Here is a 16853-nt window from a genome sequence, read left to right on the forward strand (position 1 = left end):
CTGACATTTATTTACTGTCATCACAAACACACACAGCTGGATTAGCACCCAGACAAAGGGCTGAAAAGCTGAAAATCATTCTTTGATTATTATTATTATGTATCCTGTTTATGTGGAGGCAGTTTTCTATCTGTCAGTGCTGAAGAAGACGTCACTGATCACATGACTCTAAGGGATGTTTCCTGCACCTCGCTGATTCTGAGCCATGAAGATTGAAGGCAGCTCTGAAGGCAAAGCAGGTCTGAGCCTGTGTTAGCAAGCTGTACCTAATAAAGTGGTAGTAAGTGTGTCAAGGACTCGGTAAGTAATGATAGCAGGGGGCAGCACAGAGAGGTTAGGCGCTGTCAGAGAAGCAGACTCACATCAGACTGGTCATATTCCATCATCTATACCTGAAATAATCATCAAACACACAGCAGACTTGAAACATGTGGAAACATCTGGACCTCAGTCTCAGCCTCAGACCTGCTCCTCTGCTTCCTGTTTACAGCGCACACATCATGCTGTGTACTGAGAGTCATGTGATCAAAGCGAGGACCTGGTACTCTGACACAGAGCTAGCACAGTTATCCTAATGTGTGATATTACTTCTAACCAGAGAGCATTTAGCTTTCACAGCCAGCCAACATCCTTTAACACTGAGCATGTGCAAACACAGCTCGCAGCTTCCATTACTCACAAGCTCCAGCCCTCCACTTAAAAGCCCAGAACAAACCTTGTGAACAACACAGTCCAGAGAGGTCATGTTAACGCTCTGTTTCGGGTGGGAAACTCAGCTGTGGTGTGGCTGTGCCTCTCCTACAATCTCTGATGTCAGAGCTGCTAAATTAGACTGAACTGAAGCCAGATTCAATCTTAAAACAGCCACAAAGTCTCAGAGAGAGAGAGCTCCATCTCTGGACCCAAGTATATGTTCCACCACCACGCTGCGATGAATCTTGGGATAGGGTGGGTCCACCTGTCCTTCAGATCCAGGAAGAAGGAGGACACAATTGCGGGAGCCTTGGATTAGCAAGATGGCACGGCCACGTCCAGACACCTTCCCGACCGCTCCGCACAGACTATGCACCTTTTTAGTTGTTAACTTATTTATTGCTTTGTTCTATGTTCCAAAATCTTCTGGCTTTTTAGTTTACGACAGCAGATTGCTTCTCAACATTGGTAATGTTACGGCCCTAGCAGGGCCTCTCTCTCTCCTGAGGGTGCCTGTGTGGGCGTGTCCCACTACCTCCTACCTGAGATGCCACCTTTCCCTCCAGCACAGCTGACTCCCATCAGCAATTAAGGGTATTTAAGCCCAGAGCAGGGTGAGCTCTGGGCCAGAGTGCCATTTGTGCGGGTACAGCTAGTGAGCTGTGTTTTCCTTTTGGCATTACTGACCAACGCCTGAGTTTTGTTTGTGTTACTTTTATGGTGATAGCGGCTTGTCCTAGTGATGGTGAGATGAAGCCTCATGATGAACTGAAGCTTTCCATCCAATTGGTCGACTCATGGTTCGAAGCATTGTGATGATTCATTTGCTCTACTGCGCCATCAAGTGGACAATTCAAGTGAAGCGGGCTCTTTGATTATAATGATGTGTAAACCTTATGTACATCTGGATAATGACACAATAGTGTTTGGTGCTTCACTTTTTAATAAACTAAAAGACAGAAATCAGATTATAGGATGTGTAGTGTTGTTTATTTATATTTTGGTGTTTATCATTTGTGATATTTATTACTGTGTGCATACTTTATTAGGAGAGACAAAATTAAAAAAAAAAAAAAAAACATCTCTTCCTTGCTGGTTCCATCGAAGAAGAAATGCACAAGTAACTATGTAGCACATACGTAATCCAATTCCACAACACGGTGTGATGGGGAATCAGCTGTTTTCCTGCCCATGTTATTTCGAATCTGGCGCGAACCGGTGAACCAGTCCCTGAATCAGTCACGTGGTACGGACTGCCCGCGAGGCCTCGAACGTCACTGTCTACGTAATCAAAGCAAGCCTCGATACGCGCTTCAGAAAAACGCCCCCGCGATTACCCGACGCACGATTCAAAGCTTCGACACACAGGACACATCACTAGCTTGTCCGTCTCTTTTAGTTTAATTACTTCAATAAAACTGTTTTATTTAACTGTTTCGCCTCTTGACTCCTTTTTCTGACCCGGTCACTTTTGTTACTTCCCCCTCCCCGCCTAGACCCCCCAGGGGAACGTAACAAGTGGGGGCTCGTCCGGGATATTTGAAAAAGGAGTTCTGTGTTGGATTTGGTTTGATTATCTTGCTTTTTTCACCTTTAGAGATTCAACTTCCCAGTTAAGGTAGGTGAGTGTCCAGCTGAGCTTTTTAAGTTCCTCCTTCGGGCACTCTTTTGTTATTTTGCCTTTGTTATTTTTGGAGTAATCCTGGGTGGGGATTAATTCTCTGTCGGGGGTAGGCAATTCAGGGCTCTGGTCGCTGAAGTTCTGCCTTTAAAGTTGCCTCGAGCCCAGCACGCTCCGGAAGATAGGTAGGGCAAGGTTGTTGTGTTTAGGAACTGTGTTAGTTGTTTTTGTTAAGGTGGGTGTGGCGAGAGGTAAGTTGGTCAGCTAAAGTAAATTGTGTAGTTGTCTGTTAATTGTCTTAATTAGGTTGTGTTTTTCTAACCCTTCACCATCCCCAAAATGGTTGACACAGCTGCTAGTGTACAGGTGTCTAGAGGCTCGTTTGTGAGCAATAACATTCACCTGGTTCCAGACTTCTGTGAATCCAGTGTTCACAGCTTTTTCAGTGTGTTCGAACGCCTGGCAACTGCACTGCAGTGGCCTCAAGATGTGTGGGGGGTGATGTTGCTGTGTCGGTTGACAGGTAAGGCTCAAGAAGCGTGTTCTGGTCTGTCTGGGCAGGACGGCCTAGTTTATGAAAAGATCAAAAGGGCCGTCCTCAAAGCCTATGAACTGGTACCTGAGGCCTACAGGCAGCATTTTCGACGGTTGGAGTTGGCGCAGGGACAGTCCTATCTTGACTTCGCCAGGGAGAAGGCGAGGCTCTTTGATAGGTGGTGTGCGGCAAGCCAGGTTAATGATGTGGGGTCCATACGTGAGCTTATGCTGGTGGAGGATTTTAAAAACTCTGTTCCTAAGTCTGTGGCCCTTTATTTAAGTGAACAGAGGGTTACAACTCTACAGCAAGCTGCCACCCTGGCAGATGAGTTTAAGCTGACTCATAAAGCAAGTGATATAGGACATGATATCCATCTGCACCATAGCGCATCCTGGAGAGGTAAGAGTGGGCCAGCTAAGAAGGAAAATGCAGTTATGGTGTTAAGACCTAGGCCCAAACTGTGTTTTTTCTGTCACAAGCCTGGCCATGTGGTTGCCAATTGTGTCAAACTGGCACTCAAACAGAAAGCCCACTCAACACAAAAGGGGCCTGTTTTGAGAAAAGGCTCTCAAACTGACAAGCTTGCCAGACCTACGGAAAGGCTAAACCTGGAGCATAATTGCTTGGTAGCACCCCGTAATCAGTGTACGAGGCCAACTAACCCTGAGCTGCCGCTGGTTGACCCTTTCTCCGGTTCATGTTTAAAACCACCATTCAGACCTGCACCCCTTGCTAACAATCATGTCTGTGTTTCAGCGAAGCCTGCTAGCTGCCTGCTGGGTTCTCCACACGTGATAGTTCGAAGCCCTGGCTATCCCATGGGACACTGTTTCAAGGGTTTGGGGCCACTCTCTGGGAATGTTGTGAACCCACTGAGATGGGATTGGCAGCTCCCGCAGGCAATGCCTAACCGGTGCTATGGGGTTTGGTAGGTGGAAAGCCTGCAATTTCTTCATGAAACGGCTATGGACTCACTTTGTGTTATCGTAAATTTGACAAACCATGGGTTTGCATTTATGGGAGGGGGTGTTACGGCCCTAGCAGGGCCTCTCTCTCTCCTGAGGATGCCTGTGTGGGCGTGTCCCACTACCTCCTACCTGTGATGCCACCTTTCCCTCCGGCACAGCTGACTCCCATCAGCAATTAAAGGTATTTAAGCCCAGAGAAAGGTGAGCTCTGGGCCAGAGTGCCATTTGTGTGGGTACAGCTGGTGAGCTGCGTTTTCCTTTTGACCTTTTTGCATTACTGACCAACGCCTGAGTTTTGTTCGTGTTTCTTTTATGGTGATAGCGGCTTGTCCGCCTCTTTTAGTTTAATTACTTCAATAAAACTGTTTTATTTAACTGTTTCGCCTCTTGACTCCTTTTTCTGACCCGGTCACTTTTGTTACTTCCCCCTCACCGCCTAGACCCCCCAGGGGAACGTAACAGGTAACAAGTTTGCACATGTAATCTTAGACGCTTAAACCCAACCCATCATGGCTGACTGAGATACTCCGTGGCGCAGACAACAACAATGGACAGGTTGCTTACCTGAGGTGAAGAACGAAGAAGCACCCGGGGAAATGCGCTGGTGTTCAGAACAGCCGGAGACAGCAGGCACGTCACATAGCATTCCCCAGTATCCTGCTGGCTAATCTACTGTTGCTGAAGAACAAGCTGGATAACCTAAAAGCAAGAGTCACCTTCCAACGAGACATGAGGGACTGCAACATTCTTTGCTTCACCGAGACATGACTGACACCCACCAGCTGTCGGATTCATTCTCTGTGCTTCACGTTGACAGAATGGTAGAGTCAAACAAAATCAGGAGGAATGTGTTTCATGGTAAACACAAAGTGGTGCAACGCCAACAGCATTTCTATTCTCTCCAGTGGCTGCTTGCCCCTTCTGGAAAAACCTGAGCATTAAGTGTCACCCTCATGCCCTATGAGTTCACTTCGGTAATCACCATGGTGCTCTACATCCCACTCCAAGCGGACACAGGTATGGCTCTGTCTGAACTACATGATGTGCTGAGTACATTTCAAAAGAAGAATCCGGGCTCAACCCACATTGTAGCAGGAGATTTTAATAAAGCAAACCTCGGACAAGTCATGACAACTTGGTAAACGGTAGCAGGAAATTCTAAAGAACAATAATTAAATATAAACCCAAGCACCAACAGTTCATGTACTTGATGTTCCTAGACTATTTAATAGTAGAATGGGAGGGAGAGCCTTCAGTTTTCAGGCCCTACTTCTGTGGAACCAGCTTTGGAAGCTGGTTCCAAACTTTCAAGATTAAGCTTAAAATTTTCCTTTTTGGTAAAGCATATAGTTAGGGCTCGACCTAGTCCTCCCTTACTTATGCTGCAATAGACGTAGGCTGCCGGGGGATTCCCATGATGCATTGAGTTTTTCCTGTTAAAGGTTTCTTCCTGTTAAAAGGGAATTTTTCCTTCCCACTGTCGCCAAATTGCTTGCTCATAGGGGGTCATATGATTGTTGTTTTTCTCTGTATCTATTTTGTACAATATAAAGCGCCTTGAGGCAACTGTTGTTGTGATTTGGTGCTATATAAATAAAATTGAATTGAATGTTTTACTAAATGTTCATAACAGTCTCATTCCTCCAATTTAAAAAAAAAAAAATAACTCCATACATACTGGTTCAGTGTTTAATATATTCGTGGCTCATTTGTCCAGCAGCTTACGTTTACAATGGCTTGCAAAAGTATTCGGCCCCCTTGAACTTTCCCACATTTTGTCACATTACAGCCACAAACATGAATCAATTTTATTGGAATTCCACGTGAGAGACCAACACAAAGTGGTGAACACGTGAGAAGTGGAACAAAAATCATACATGATTCCAAACATTTTTTACAAATAAATAACTGCAAAGTGGGGTGTGCGTAACTATTCAGCCCCCTGAGTCAATACTTTGTAGAACCACCTTTTGTTGCAATTACAGCTGCCAGTCTCTTAGGGTCTGTCTCTACCAGCTTTGCACATCTACAGACTGAAATCTTTGCCCATTCTTCTTTGCAAAAAAGCTCCAGCTCAGTCAGATTAGATGGACAGCATTTGTGAACAGCAGCTTTCAGATCTTGCCACAGATTCTCGATTGGATTTAGATCTGGACTTTGACTGGGCCATTCTAACATATGGATATGTTTTGTTTTAAACCATCCCATTGTTGTCCTGGCTTTATGTTTAGGGTCATTTTCCTGCTGGAAGCTGAAACTCCGCCCCAGTCTCAAGTCTTTTGCAGACTCCAAGAGGTTTTCTTCCAAGATTGCCCTGTATTTGGCTCCATCCATCTTCCCATCAACTCTGACCAGCTTCCCTGTCCCTGCTGAAGAGGAGCACCCCCAGAGCATGATGCTGCCACCACCATATCTGACAGTGGGGATGGTGTGTTCAGAGTGATGTGCAGTGTTAGTTTTCCGGCACACATTTTGCATTTTGGCATACTTTTCTGTTTGAGCTGATGCTTCATCTTTCTTTCTGTCACAAGTATATGAGAGAGCCACACTTGGAAGATCAGTAGACCCCCTCAAATACTTGGCAGCACATCAGACACTTCCAACAAATCCAACAGTGTGGAAACTGGCAGATATCTGTTTATTCCTGCATCACCAGTGCCAGGTGAAATTAGATTTCCTAAAGCTGCTGGACTGCTGAGCCAGAGGAGAAGTCCACTGAGGCTGCCACAGGAGAGACAAAATGATTTTGGATGAAAAACCTGTGAAAAAAATCAATCTTGCACCTGATTCTGTTAATAATCATTCCTAATGTACCACATTATTCCCCAAATGACTGATTAATCAAAGTCGATCAAAGATCAAAGACTCGAAGCTTTGAATCTTTTTGGGTGTAAATAGAAGTAAAGCCTCCAAGCTTAATGAGGCTTCACCTGCCCACCACAACATGTTTCTTCACATTTCATAAGCCTCCCCTCAATAAGGCTCCACAGTAACTTCCATTTTCATCCAAGCTGATGTTCAGTGTGAAACAGCTGGATTAAAGCAGACCAGGATTCACTGTTTCTATCACATTAACTCTCAGAGGCACTGAAAGGAGCTTTAAACCACAGGGCTTTTCTCTGCCAGCTCTACAATGTGGGGGCTGAGTCCAGCTAATATGTGTGTGGGCGGGGCATCTTCACATCTCTGAAAAAGGTTTATCTTTAAATCTATGTGTGTGCAATTATTAGTTTAATAGTAGATTTTTTTCAGTTTTAGAGCCAAAGATCAGTAAATACATTCCTCAATGAGACAACACATGCTTGAGAATAGCACACGTGATCATGACATGACACATGATTAAAAAGCAGCATCCAACCATTATAATGTGGCTTCTTTTATTCCAAATGAGCACACATGCACTTATAAAAGAAAACAGCCAATGTTATTGTTATCATTTTTATTTATATAGCACATTTAATTACAACAGCAACACTGAACAAAGTGTTGTACGGAAATACAAAATAACTCATACCAAATCATTTATAATAATAGTACCAAATACCAAATAACTCTCATAATCTATTAAAAAGTCAGTGAATGCAAATGGTTTTTTTGTAGATGAAATTTGAAAATATTGACAGTAGAAGCCTGATGAGTAAGGGGTTGAAATCCTTGATCACCTCTTTAAACCAGCCTAGACCCTGCTATGGCTAAAAGCAAAGAATCATTATCATTTGATCTAAGAGATCTAGAGGGTGGATAAGGTTGCAAGAGGTCAAATACTGACCCAAAAGCCTGTCCATTCAGGGCTGTTTAAGTCAATAATAAAATTTTGAAATCAATTTGGATGTGAAAAAAGGAAGCCAGTAAAGAGAGGCAAGCACCAGGGAACTAAGTTGACATCTTTATTTCGTGTCAGAAAACGAGTTGTAGCACTTTGGACCAACTGCAGCCTTGCAAGGTAGGTCTGACTACCTCCAACATATACGGAGTTACAATAGTCCAGCTGGGATGTAATGGAAGCATGTATCACCTGTTCAAAGTTTTTAGAATATAAAAATGATTTCACCTTGGATAAAAGCCTCGGTTTGAAAAAGCATCTGAGTTAATCTGTTTTTCAAAGGTGAAATTGCTGTCAAATATAGCCCACAAATTTTTGCCATTCGACTTAATAAAAGGCTCAAGACTGTGTAGATTAAAATGAGATGTGCTGGGATTACACTTGGTTCAAACACCATCACTTCGGTTTTGTTCTCATAAACATTAAGGAAGTTAGAGGCCATCCAGACTTTAACTTCATCAACAGACTAAAGGAAAGGTAAAAGTGGAGCAGAACAGCTTCTCTTCAGTTGAAGAGAAATCTGAATGTCATCGGTGTATGAATGGAAACAAGCATGTAAACGCAGAATAAAATTGGCCCCAATATAGATCCCTGAGGAACACCGCAAGTACAGGGAGTTAAGGAAAACATAAAATCTCCAAAACCCACTGTCTGACGGCTATAACATGACCTGAATGTGTCATTATTTTTTTTAGCTCTAGACTGTGAAGACCAATAAAGGTTCTCCATTCACTTAAACAGTCAGATCCAAAGTGTGATGAAAAAAACGTGATCTTTTTGGAAGCATTACTGTCGTATATAATACCTGTAAAAGTTTTGGACTCACCTTTTTTTATTTAATGTTGTTTTCTTTATTTCCACGACGTTTACATTGAAGATTCTTACTGAAGGCATCAAAACTACAAATAAACACATATGGACACGTATGTACTAAAGACAGCACAGAAGCATGTTGATTAGCATAGTTCCACTATCAGGCCAGGGACTTTCTGTGTGGTTTCTATGTTCTCTCTGGGTATTCCTGCTTCCTCCCATATTTCCAAGAGTCAAAAAGTTAGTGGGGTTAGGTTAATTAGTAGTTCTATATTTTCACATGAATAAGAATGGTTTTCTGTCTATGTGTCAGACTGGCAACCTGCCCCTCACCCTAAGACAGCTGGGTTAGGCTCCAGATCTTCTGACTAGGATAAGCAGGAGAGGATGGATGGACAAAATAGTGTGAAATAACTTAAAAAATGTTTTATATTTTATATTCTTGAAAATAGCTGCCTTTTGCTTTGATTACTGCTTTGCACTAGTAAAATAATTATAAAAAATAAATGTCAGGGGCTGGGTCTGTGACCCTGCATTTTCATTTGTTTTCTGATCTTCTTTATTATATTTGGAACATAATGTTAAGTTCTAGGTTCATTATTTAGTTGCCTCAAGTTTAATCTATTTGTGTTTCACTTACATCTTCTGGTTAGTCTCATGTATTTCTTGTCTTTGATTTCAGGTTGTCAGGTGTGTATTATCATGTCTTCATCTCATGTTTCCTGTTTTATTTTGAAGGTTTGTGTCCTATGTCAGAGCAGTTGGCGTCGCTTCCTTTGTCTCGTTATGTCAGATTAGTGTCAGCTGTTTCCCCATGTGTATCCACTTCCCCTAACCACCCTTGTGTGTATTTAGTCTGTGTGTTTCTGTTCGTTCATTGTCAGGTTGTCTGTTGTTCTTGTCATGTTTCCATGCTTCTGTGTCTCCAGGGTTTTCCAAGTACAGGTTTTTGCCACGTTCAAGGTTTTGTTCTTCATCTTTTGTGTTTCACATTTATTTTCTCCCAGTTCGGTTCTAGTTAGTTTCTTCCTAGTGTATATGCTTTTTGTTCTTGTACCTTTCTTATCAGTCATATTAAACGGCTTGCATTTTGTTATATTCAAGTTTTCTTCTCGTTCCTTCGTGTCTGCATTTCAGATCCGATCCTCAAATTTATACAGTCAGCTTCGCAGCCAGACTGTGACAATAAATCCCCAACGGTATCACCAGCAAAGCACCATCACACCTCCTCCATGCTTCATGGTGGGAACCATGCATGTAGAAACCATCCGTTCTCCTTTTCTGCATCACACAAAGACACGTCAGGTGGAACCAAAGATTTCATCAGACCGAAGCACAGATTTCCACTGGTCTAATGTCCATTTTTTGTGTTTCTTGGCGCAAACAAATCTCTTCTGCATTTTGCTTTTCCTTAGTTGTGGTTTTGTAGCAGCTATTTGACCAGAAAGGCCTGATTCACACACACACTCCTATGAACGGTTGATGTAAAGATGTGTCTGCTACTGGAACTCTGTGTGGCATTTATCTGGGCTCTAATCTGAGGTGCTGTTAACCTGCAATTTCTGAGGCTGATGACTTGGATGAATTTATCCTCAGCCGCAGAGGTGACTCTTGGTCTTCCTTTTCTGGGGTGGTCTTTACGTGAGACAGTTTCGTCATAGCTCTCGATGGTATTTTTTTTACAAAGTCTACTTTCAAGGAGAATGTGAAACAGGCAGAAATGTTCAGCTCTGACTCCCTCCTGTTCTCTAGTTTCTACTTTCAATAGAGAAAGTGGAAATGTTTATATAACTTGATTCTAATCTGCCGCTGAGTCTCTTTCACACTGCTGGAAACACAAAGCACAGACCACAAATACCTGTTCAACCAATTACATTTATTTCACTTTGATCTGCCACAAACAGCAGCGATTTCCACGTCCCCTTTATCAGGCTGTGGGACAGTAAGTTTTAATGTCTCAATGGAGTTTAAAGTTTCACAGCTCCAATGTGCAGCCGTCACCTTAGAAATAAACAGCAGCAGTGAGAGCGCACTGGGCCTTTACTACGAAGACACAGTTTGCTGTCTTTAACAGTCTCAATGTTTTTCAGACATTAAATGTTGCTTTATAAACTATTGAGCCAATACATTCATCTTATATGGCTGAAGCATTTTCAACTTATTAGTTTGCAAAAATGATTGCTAAAGTTTACAAGGAATCATTTAACAGTTTAAAACATAAACTGATTGAATTTATGACTCTGAAAATGAGTTTGAGCGAAAGAGACAGACATGTACAGACTGAATTAGCTCTTCAAGAGTCAGAGTGTTCTCTAACAGGAGTTCACTCTTTACACTCAACTTAGCACAGACTCACTGAGGAACTAGAACAGATCGAAAATCCAGGATAAAGCATTTCAGTGATTGTGGTTTTGAAGGTGTGAAGGTGGATCAGAGTGTCAGAGGAGACTCTGTAGAAGGACAGAGTACCAGCAAGACAGTCCACATACACTGCTACTCTGTTAGAGACAGAGGAGGAGGAGGAGGAGGAGGAGATGGGTGTTTCTCTCTTATTGTGACAGACAGAATGAGGACCATCATTAGAGCAGCGTAGTCTCCAGGATTGATCATTCTGTCCAAACCTACAGTCATAAGTGTCTCCTTTTCCCTCGATTCCTTTGTAACTCACTGATATATCAACCCTTCCTCTCCACTTGACCTCCCAGTAACAGCGACCAGTCAGACCATTTCTACACAGCAGCTGAGGATGAACATTAAATCTTTCTGGATGATCAGGATATGACTGAACCCCCTCCACATATGTCACCTTCCTGTTGTTGTCAGACAGTTGCAGGTTTGTGTTCACTGTGTTTGTGTCGATTGTGAGTTGACAGGAATCTGATGGAGAGAACAAACACAATCCAGCTGCAGTTATTGATCCATCATCTGTTCATTGATTGACACTTTGATGATGACTCCTGACATCAGAGATATGAATTAGTGATGTAACAGTTTGAAGATGATTGAATGTGTGCTGCGTTATTTTCATGAACCACAGTAAAAACACACTTACACTTCCTCAGACCTGGTGTCAACCATCGGACTCCAGCAGGCTCCAACCTGAAAGGAGGAGGGGGGTCAGACAAGCACAGTCTCTTTCAGCATGCACACATGGACATTACATGGCTCGCATCCACATACTGTTAGACACTGATAAAGGAACTAGAGATGGACCGATCCGATATCACGTATCGGTATCGGTCCGATACTGACCTAAATTACTGGATCGGTTATAAATAAATATAAATAAATAAAAAATGTAATCCGATCCATTAAATATCATGAAAACACCTCACAAAACTTGCAACACAGTGTAACTCGGCTCATAACCGTAGCACGTCGGAGCAGTATGCGTCACATGATAGAGCGGCTGCATGTATTTGTAGCCTGGCTACCAAACCAGTATTTCATCTCCGAGAAAGTTATCCCAGAGAGAAGTAAAGCAAGTGTGTAAGTTCATCTATGAATGTTTGTAAAGCATTCCCATGTTAAGCTTAACAACCGATATATGGAGCGACTGCCTCTCTCTCTCTCTCCTGCTGCTACTTCAATCATGAAACTGATCAATGATCAGCTGATCGGCTTTTCTGTCGCGAGTCCGTCTCTCTTCTTTGCTTTTGGCCCAGTTTGCACCAGAAAGAGGAAACCAGCAGCTGAACAACTGCAGCACGTTTAAGCTTGATAAGCTGTTGTTAGAATTTATTTAATATTACTTTCTACTCGAGGATCTTTTTCTACGTAGCTGACGGCTGGTAACTGTGCAGGGGCGGATCTAGCAAAGTTTAGCCAGGGGGGCTGATAGAGCATGAACAGGGAAAAGGGGGCACAAAGACATACTTTTCTTTCTTATTCTCATTTAAAATGTCTAGCTTTTAATAAATAATTATCTGAATCTTACACCCATTTTACATCTGATTTAAAATGTATAGAAGTCCATTACTGTGTATAGTAACTTTTAAGTCTAATATACCCTAGTAAGCTATAGTACTTTTTCCTTTGGGAAAGTACCATCTGTGAATTCTGCAATTCTGTTGAAGAAAGATGTTGAATCTATTTAATTATTGTGGAAAAATAATTTATTTCTGTGTATTTTTTTTCACATTGCATCAAATTAAAGTTGATTACGTCGATTAAGAATCATGAGGTGGGGGGTGGTTCCCTATTTTTTCTTTTGCTGGGAGTTTGCAACCCCATTAGTTATGTTGCTTAATATTTCTGCTAAGTACTCTTTAAAATACCAGAATATGGAGGATGGTGCAGGTTTAAGTTTATTAGATTGATCAGTGTTGCTGAACTATGAAATATTTTGTGCACAGTGCATTTTTTTTACATACAGGTTTAATAGAATAGCTTTATTGTTGTTGTTTATTTAAACTTAAGTATGAACTTATACAAAATGCAGCAAGATATAAAAAAAAACAGTATTTATTAAAAAACACACTATATCGGATTCATATCGGTATCGGCAGATATCCAAATTCATGATATAGGTATCGGTATCATAACAAAGTGGTATCGTGCCATCTCTAAAAGGAACAGTCCAACATTTTCTCTACATAGAACCCCAAAACAATGTGTGAGACAGTAAAATGTTCGCCTATCAATTTTTGCTCCCATTGAAAAGCTTCTCATTTTTGTACTTGGATTTTAATATTTTCAAATGTAGTTTCAATTCAAAATATTTTAAGAAGTATGATACATTTCTAGGCATTTATACTTCACATAAGTATGAACCAAATCTGAAACAACAATTTATTATGAAATTTAATGATTTGTTGTATACTAAAGTAATGGAATTCATCTTCAAAGAAAAATCCATGTTACTCAAGTGTGTTGAACAAGTTTGTTCAAAAATTGTTTTATTTAATCACGTTTTTACAGTTCAGGAGATTAGATCATATTTGAGATATTTGAGGGTGGGTTACATGTGAGCTCATCTGTTTGAACATGAATAATATTACAAAAATTCAAAAAATTTCAGCTGTTCTTAAATTTGTGGTCAGAAGCTTACATGCATTTATTATAAGCATGAATTTCGTGGTAATTTGGAGCTTTCAAAGGTTACTTGAAAAGTTATCCCCACTGTCAGCGTCAACCCACATATTTTAGCCTGAGTCTCACCAGGCTAAGACAGCTCAAATAAAAAATAAGGCAGTGACATCATTTTAGAGAAACAGGGCCTCATTTATCTTTGGTTATGCAATATGCTGAAGAACAATCCCTACATAGCAAGCAGGTCTGGCCCGGATCTGGTATCAAGCCGGCACTGCTGACTGACTTCTGGCACGGTAAGTGGTATGTCATCCAGATATGGGCCAGGGCTGGCATAGATGGCACTGTCTATGTGATGGCATATGTTTTGGGTTATGTTGCCCAGGCTCATAGAAAAGATGTCTGGCCAGATGTGGCATTAAGCTGTCACTTCTGACTGACTGACTGACTGACTAGTGTCATGGCAGACTGTATGGCAGCCAGATGTGGGCCAGATCTGTTTATGCGATGGCATGCCATATCTGTCCCGATTGTGGTTTTGGTTGATGTGGCATTCAGTTCAAAGAAAGTGTTTGATTGCATGAATGTGGCATGTTGTATAGAGCATTTTGAGTAATCCGGGAAAGTAGAGGAGCGCTATATAAGAATCAGTCCATTCACTGTCTGAACAGAGTTTCCTTTGCCAGAGTTAATCCACACATGGGCCAGCACAGGACCACCAGTGTGTCTGCAACTGGCCTTGTGCTGGCTCATGTGTGGGCCACCTCTGGAAAACCAGATCTGGGCCACCAAAGGGCCGTCATTCTTTGCGGTGTGTGGGCCATACCAATTTTGCTATGTGGGATATGTTTGTCAGCCACAGGGCCACCATGACAATACATTGTGATTTTTAGTTAAGTTGGAGTTGAGACTGGAGAGTGTCAGAGTGCAGCTGGAAAGCTGCATGCTTGGGTGCCAAGCCAGAAAACAATGAAGAGGCTGCCAGTAGTGTGTGTCATGGCAATCAAAGTGGAAAATAAACATGGACAGTGTTTCCACTTGATGACGTGGCTGCTGCATATTACATGGTGGCAATGAACAATAATCAGGCTGTGGTGCAGCAGAAGCACCTGGCAAAATTTCAGGCGCATGTGATTGGCAGTAGCAGAAGTGGCAGGTCGGGGCTACAGCATCACCATCCCCCATCCACTGTCGGTGTCGCTGCACAGGATAGGGGAGGGAGATGACTCCCAGGTCTTCCTGGAGACCTTTAAGGCCACTGCTGAGGTGTGTCAGCGGCAGAGTGGGCACCACAACTGTTGCCACTGCTGTCAGGGAAGCCCCAGATGGCGGCCCTGAATCTGCCACCGTGTCTGCTACTGAGCTCTAAGTAAGATCTTCTAGGCCGGAAGCTGCATGATGCAGCGGTGAGGTGGCAAGAGCCCGGGGAGTCAGAGAATGAGGCCCGCATGAATGTGTCTTTAGTACATTTTTATGCAGAGATTAATTTGATATGAATCAGGGTGAGACAGAGAAAAATAATTTAGCAGTGCATTGTTAAACATAAAGCAATCTATCCAAATGGTGAAAAAGACACCAGCAAAAGACATTTATTATTGTTCCTGGAAAAGTTCTCCTCGGAAATTGCTACATATTTATCTCTTCATTGTTCAACTAGACTACAGTTTATGCTGTGAACAAAGAAAAACTGTTCCTACATGTGTGATTGTTCATGTTACATCTGCATGAAACAAACAGAAAGTGAATGAAGAATGTAGGAAATCCCAAAAAGTTGATTCTGTACATCTGAACGTAGTGTTGTTAGTGGGAGAAAATGTTTGTCACTCATTCAAGTAACTTCTTCAGTAACTGCAGGTTTCCCCAAACTTATAAACAGTACATTTGCACAATAACTGAAACTAGCACCATTGAATGAACAATGGGCTATAAGGTCAGTTCCATTATCATTATTATGCAAATTATCATGACTATTGATCAACAACCATTGATCAGTAATCAATGGCCATGAGTACCATTCCCAGAGAGTTGGGGAATGGCTGCAATCACAGCTTTCTAAGATGGTGAAAGATGTACTCTTAGGTCCCCTCCTCAATTCAGAGAAGGGCTTTCCCTTTGCACTTGAAATGTATGCAGCTCTTCCTTCTCAAACAGACATTCTCTCCATACCTAAGAGTGTCCAGTCTCCAGCGTGGATCCTTAAGTCCAGCCAACAGCAGCTTCATTCCTGAGGCTCCTGGATGATTGTAGCTCAGGTCCAACTCTCTCAGATGGGAAGGGTTGGAGCTCAGAGCTGAGGCCAGAGAAGTACAGCCTTCCTCTGTGATCAGACAGCCTGACAGACTGCAGACACACAAAACAACAATCCATCTGTAACCAATGACTTTCTGTTTGTTAGAAACAATAACATCTAACCATCTGTTTGATTTAATTTAACTGTACTTACAACTAAAAAGAAAAACGAATTAGGCAGCGCAAGTTAACTTACTGTACAATATAACTTGCTATGAAATATCAGCAAGAAAGCCCCATCAATAAGACCATCAGTGTGAGGAGCACTTTGTAGCATTGGGGATCAAGACTAGCCATTTAACATGGCTGTTTGGGTGGGAGGTGGGCACAGGGGGATGTGCACGAAGAGAAAAGAACAAAAGACAAACTGTGGACAGAGAGGACAAAAGTTAAGGATATGCATATAAAAAGCATTACGAGTGAAAACAGAAAAAATGCTCAGAGTATCATAGCAAATCTATGAATAGCCCGAGCCTATAAGGAGAATAATGGATAAGCTAGCTGCTTCTCATAATACAAAATATAAATGAATCAGTCTTTAATTTCTGAGATCTGTTTGACTTCAGCACTCAACGTCCCACCATAACCCATGGAGAAAATTAGGCACCTGAACATGAAGCGGATGAAGGTGGAATATTGTGAGGATTGATAAAGATGATGATGAAGATGTGAATCCAGGAGGAGTGGGTGGATGGTAGCATCACCATGCAGGATCAGTGTGAGAATATATCATCATCCACAAAGCAGCACCCTCCATGGAGAAGGAGACTGTAGACTAAGACTAATAACAGACGTGGAAAACACCAGCTACTGGTAGACCGTGCAATCAAACGAGACTGCAAGACCAGGCTGACCAAACTGTGAACTACATGATTTGATTACAAGAAGGCCTATGACTCAATGCTTCATACCTGGATCCTATAATGCCTAGACCTATACAAGACCAACAGGACCTAAGAGCCTTCATCATGAACTCAATGGGAATGTGGCAGACAACAATCCGTCCCTGCTGCTGTTCTACATAGGCCTGAACCCCCTCAGTAAGATCATTGACAAGACTGGCTACGGATACTGACT

At 42.2% G+C, this 16853-nt stretch overlaps 1 protein-coding gene and 1 pseudogene across 2 annotated transcripts in view; one reads left to right on the forward strand and one right to left on the reverse strand.

Moving 5' to 3' along the window:
* Window positions 1–16853, forward strand: part of LOC113019578 (protein NLRC3-like) — a 576297-nt pseudogene that overhangs the window by 318084 nt on the left and 241360 nt on the right.
* LOC113019579 (protein NLRC3-like) overlaps window positions 10314–16853 on the reverse strand; it is a 28637-nt gene continuing 22097 nt past the window's right edge. The window contains exons 10-12 of one of the 2 annotated variants that reach the window (XM_026163350.1): window positions 15654–15827; window positions 11509–11555; window positions 10314–11333 (exon numbers count right to left, since the gene is read on the reverse strand). In XM_026163350.1, the coding sequence (XP_026019135.1) occupies window positions 10798–11333; window positions 11509–11555; window positions 15654–15827 (757 nt within the window). In that variant the 3' untranslated portion in view covers window positions 10314–10797. Of the gene's footprint in view, window positions 11334–11508; window positions 11556–15653; window positions 15828–16006; window positions 16144–16853 lie in introns of those variants that run through there. The other variant, XM_026163351.1, reaches the window with a different exon arrangement.

The sequence above is a fragment of the Astatotilapia calliptera genome, chromosome 3 (genome assembly GCF_900246225.1).
Source record: "Astatotilapia calliptera chromosome 3, fAstCal1.2, whole genome shotgun sequence".
Lineage (NCBI taxonomy): Eukaryota > Metazoa > Chordata > Actinopteri > Cichliformes > Cichlidae > Astatotilapia > Astatotilapia calliptera.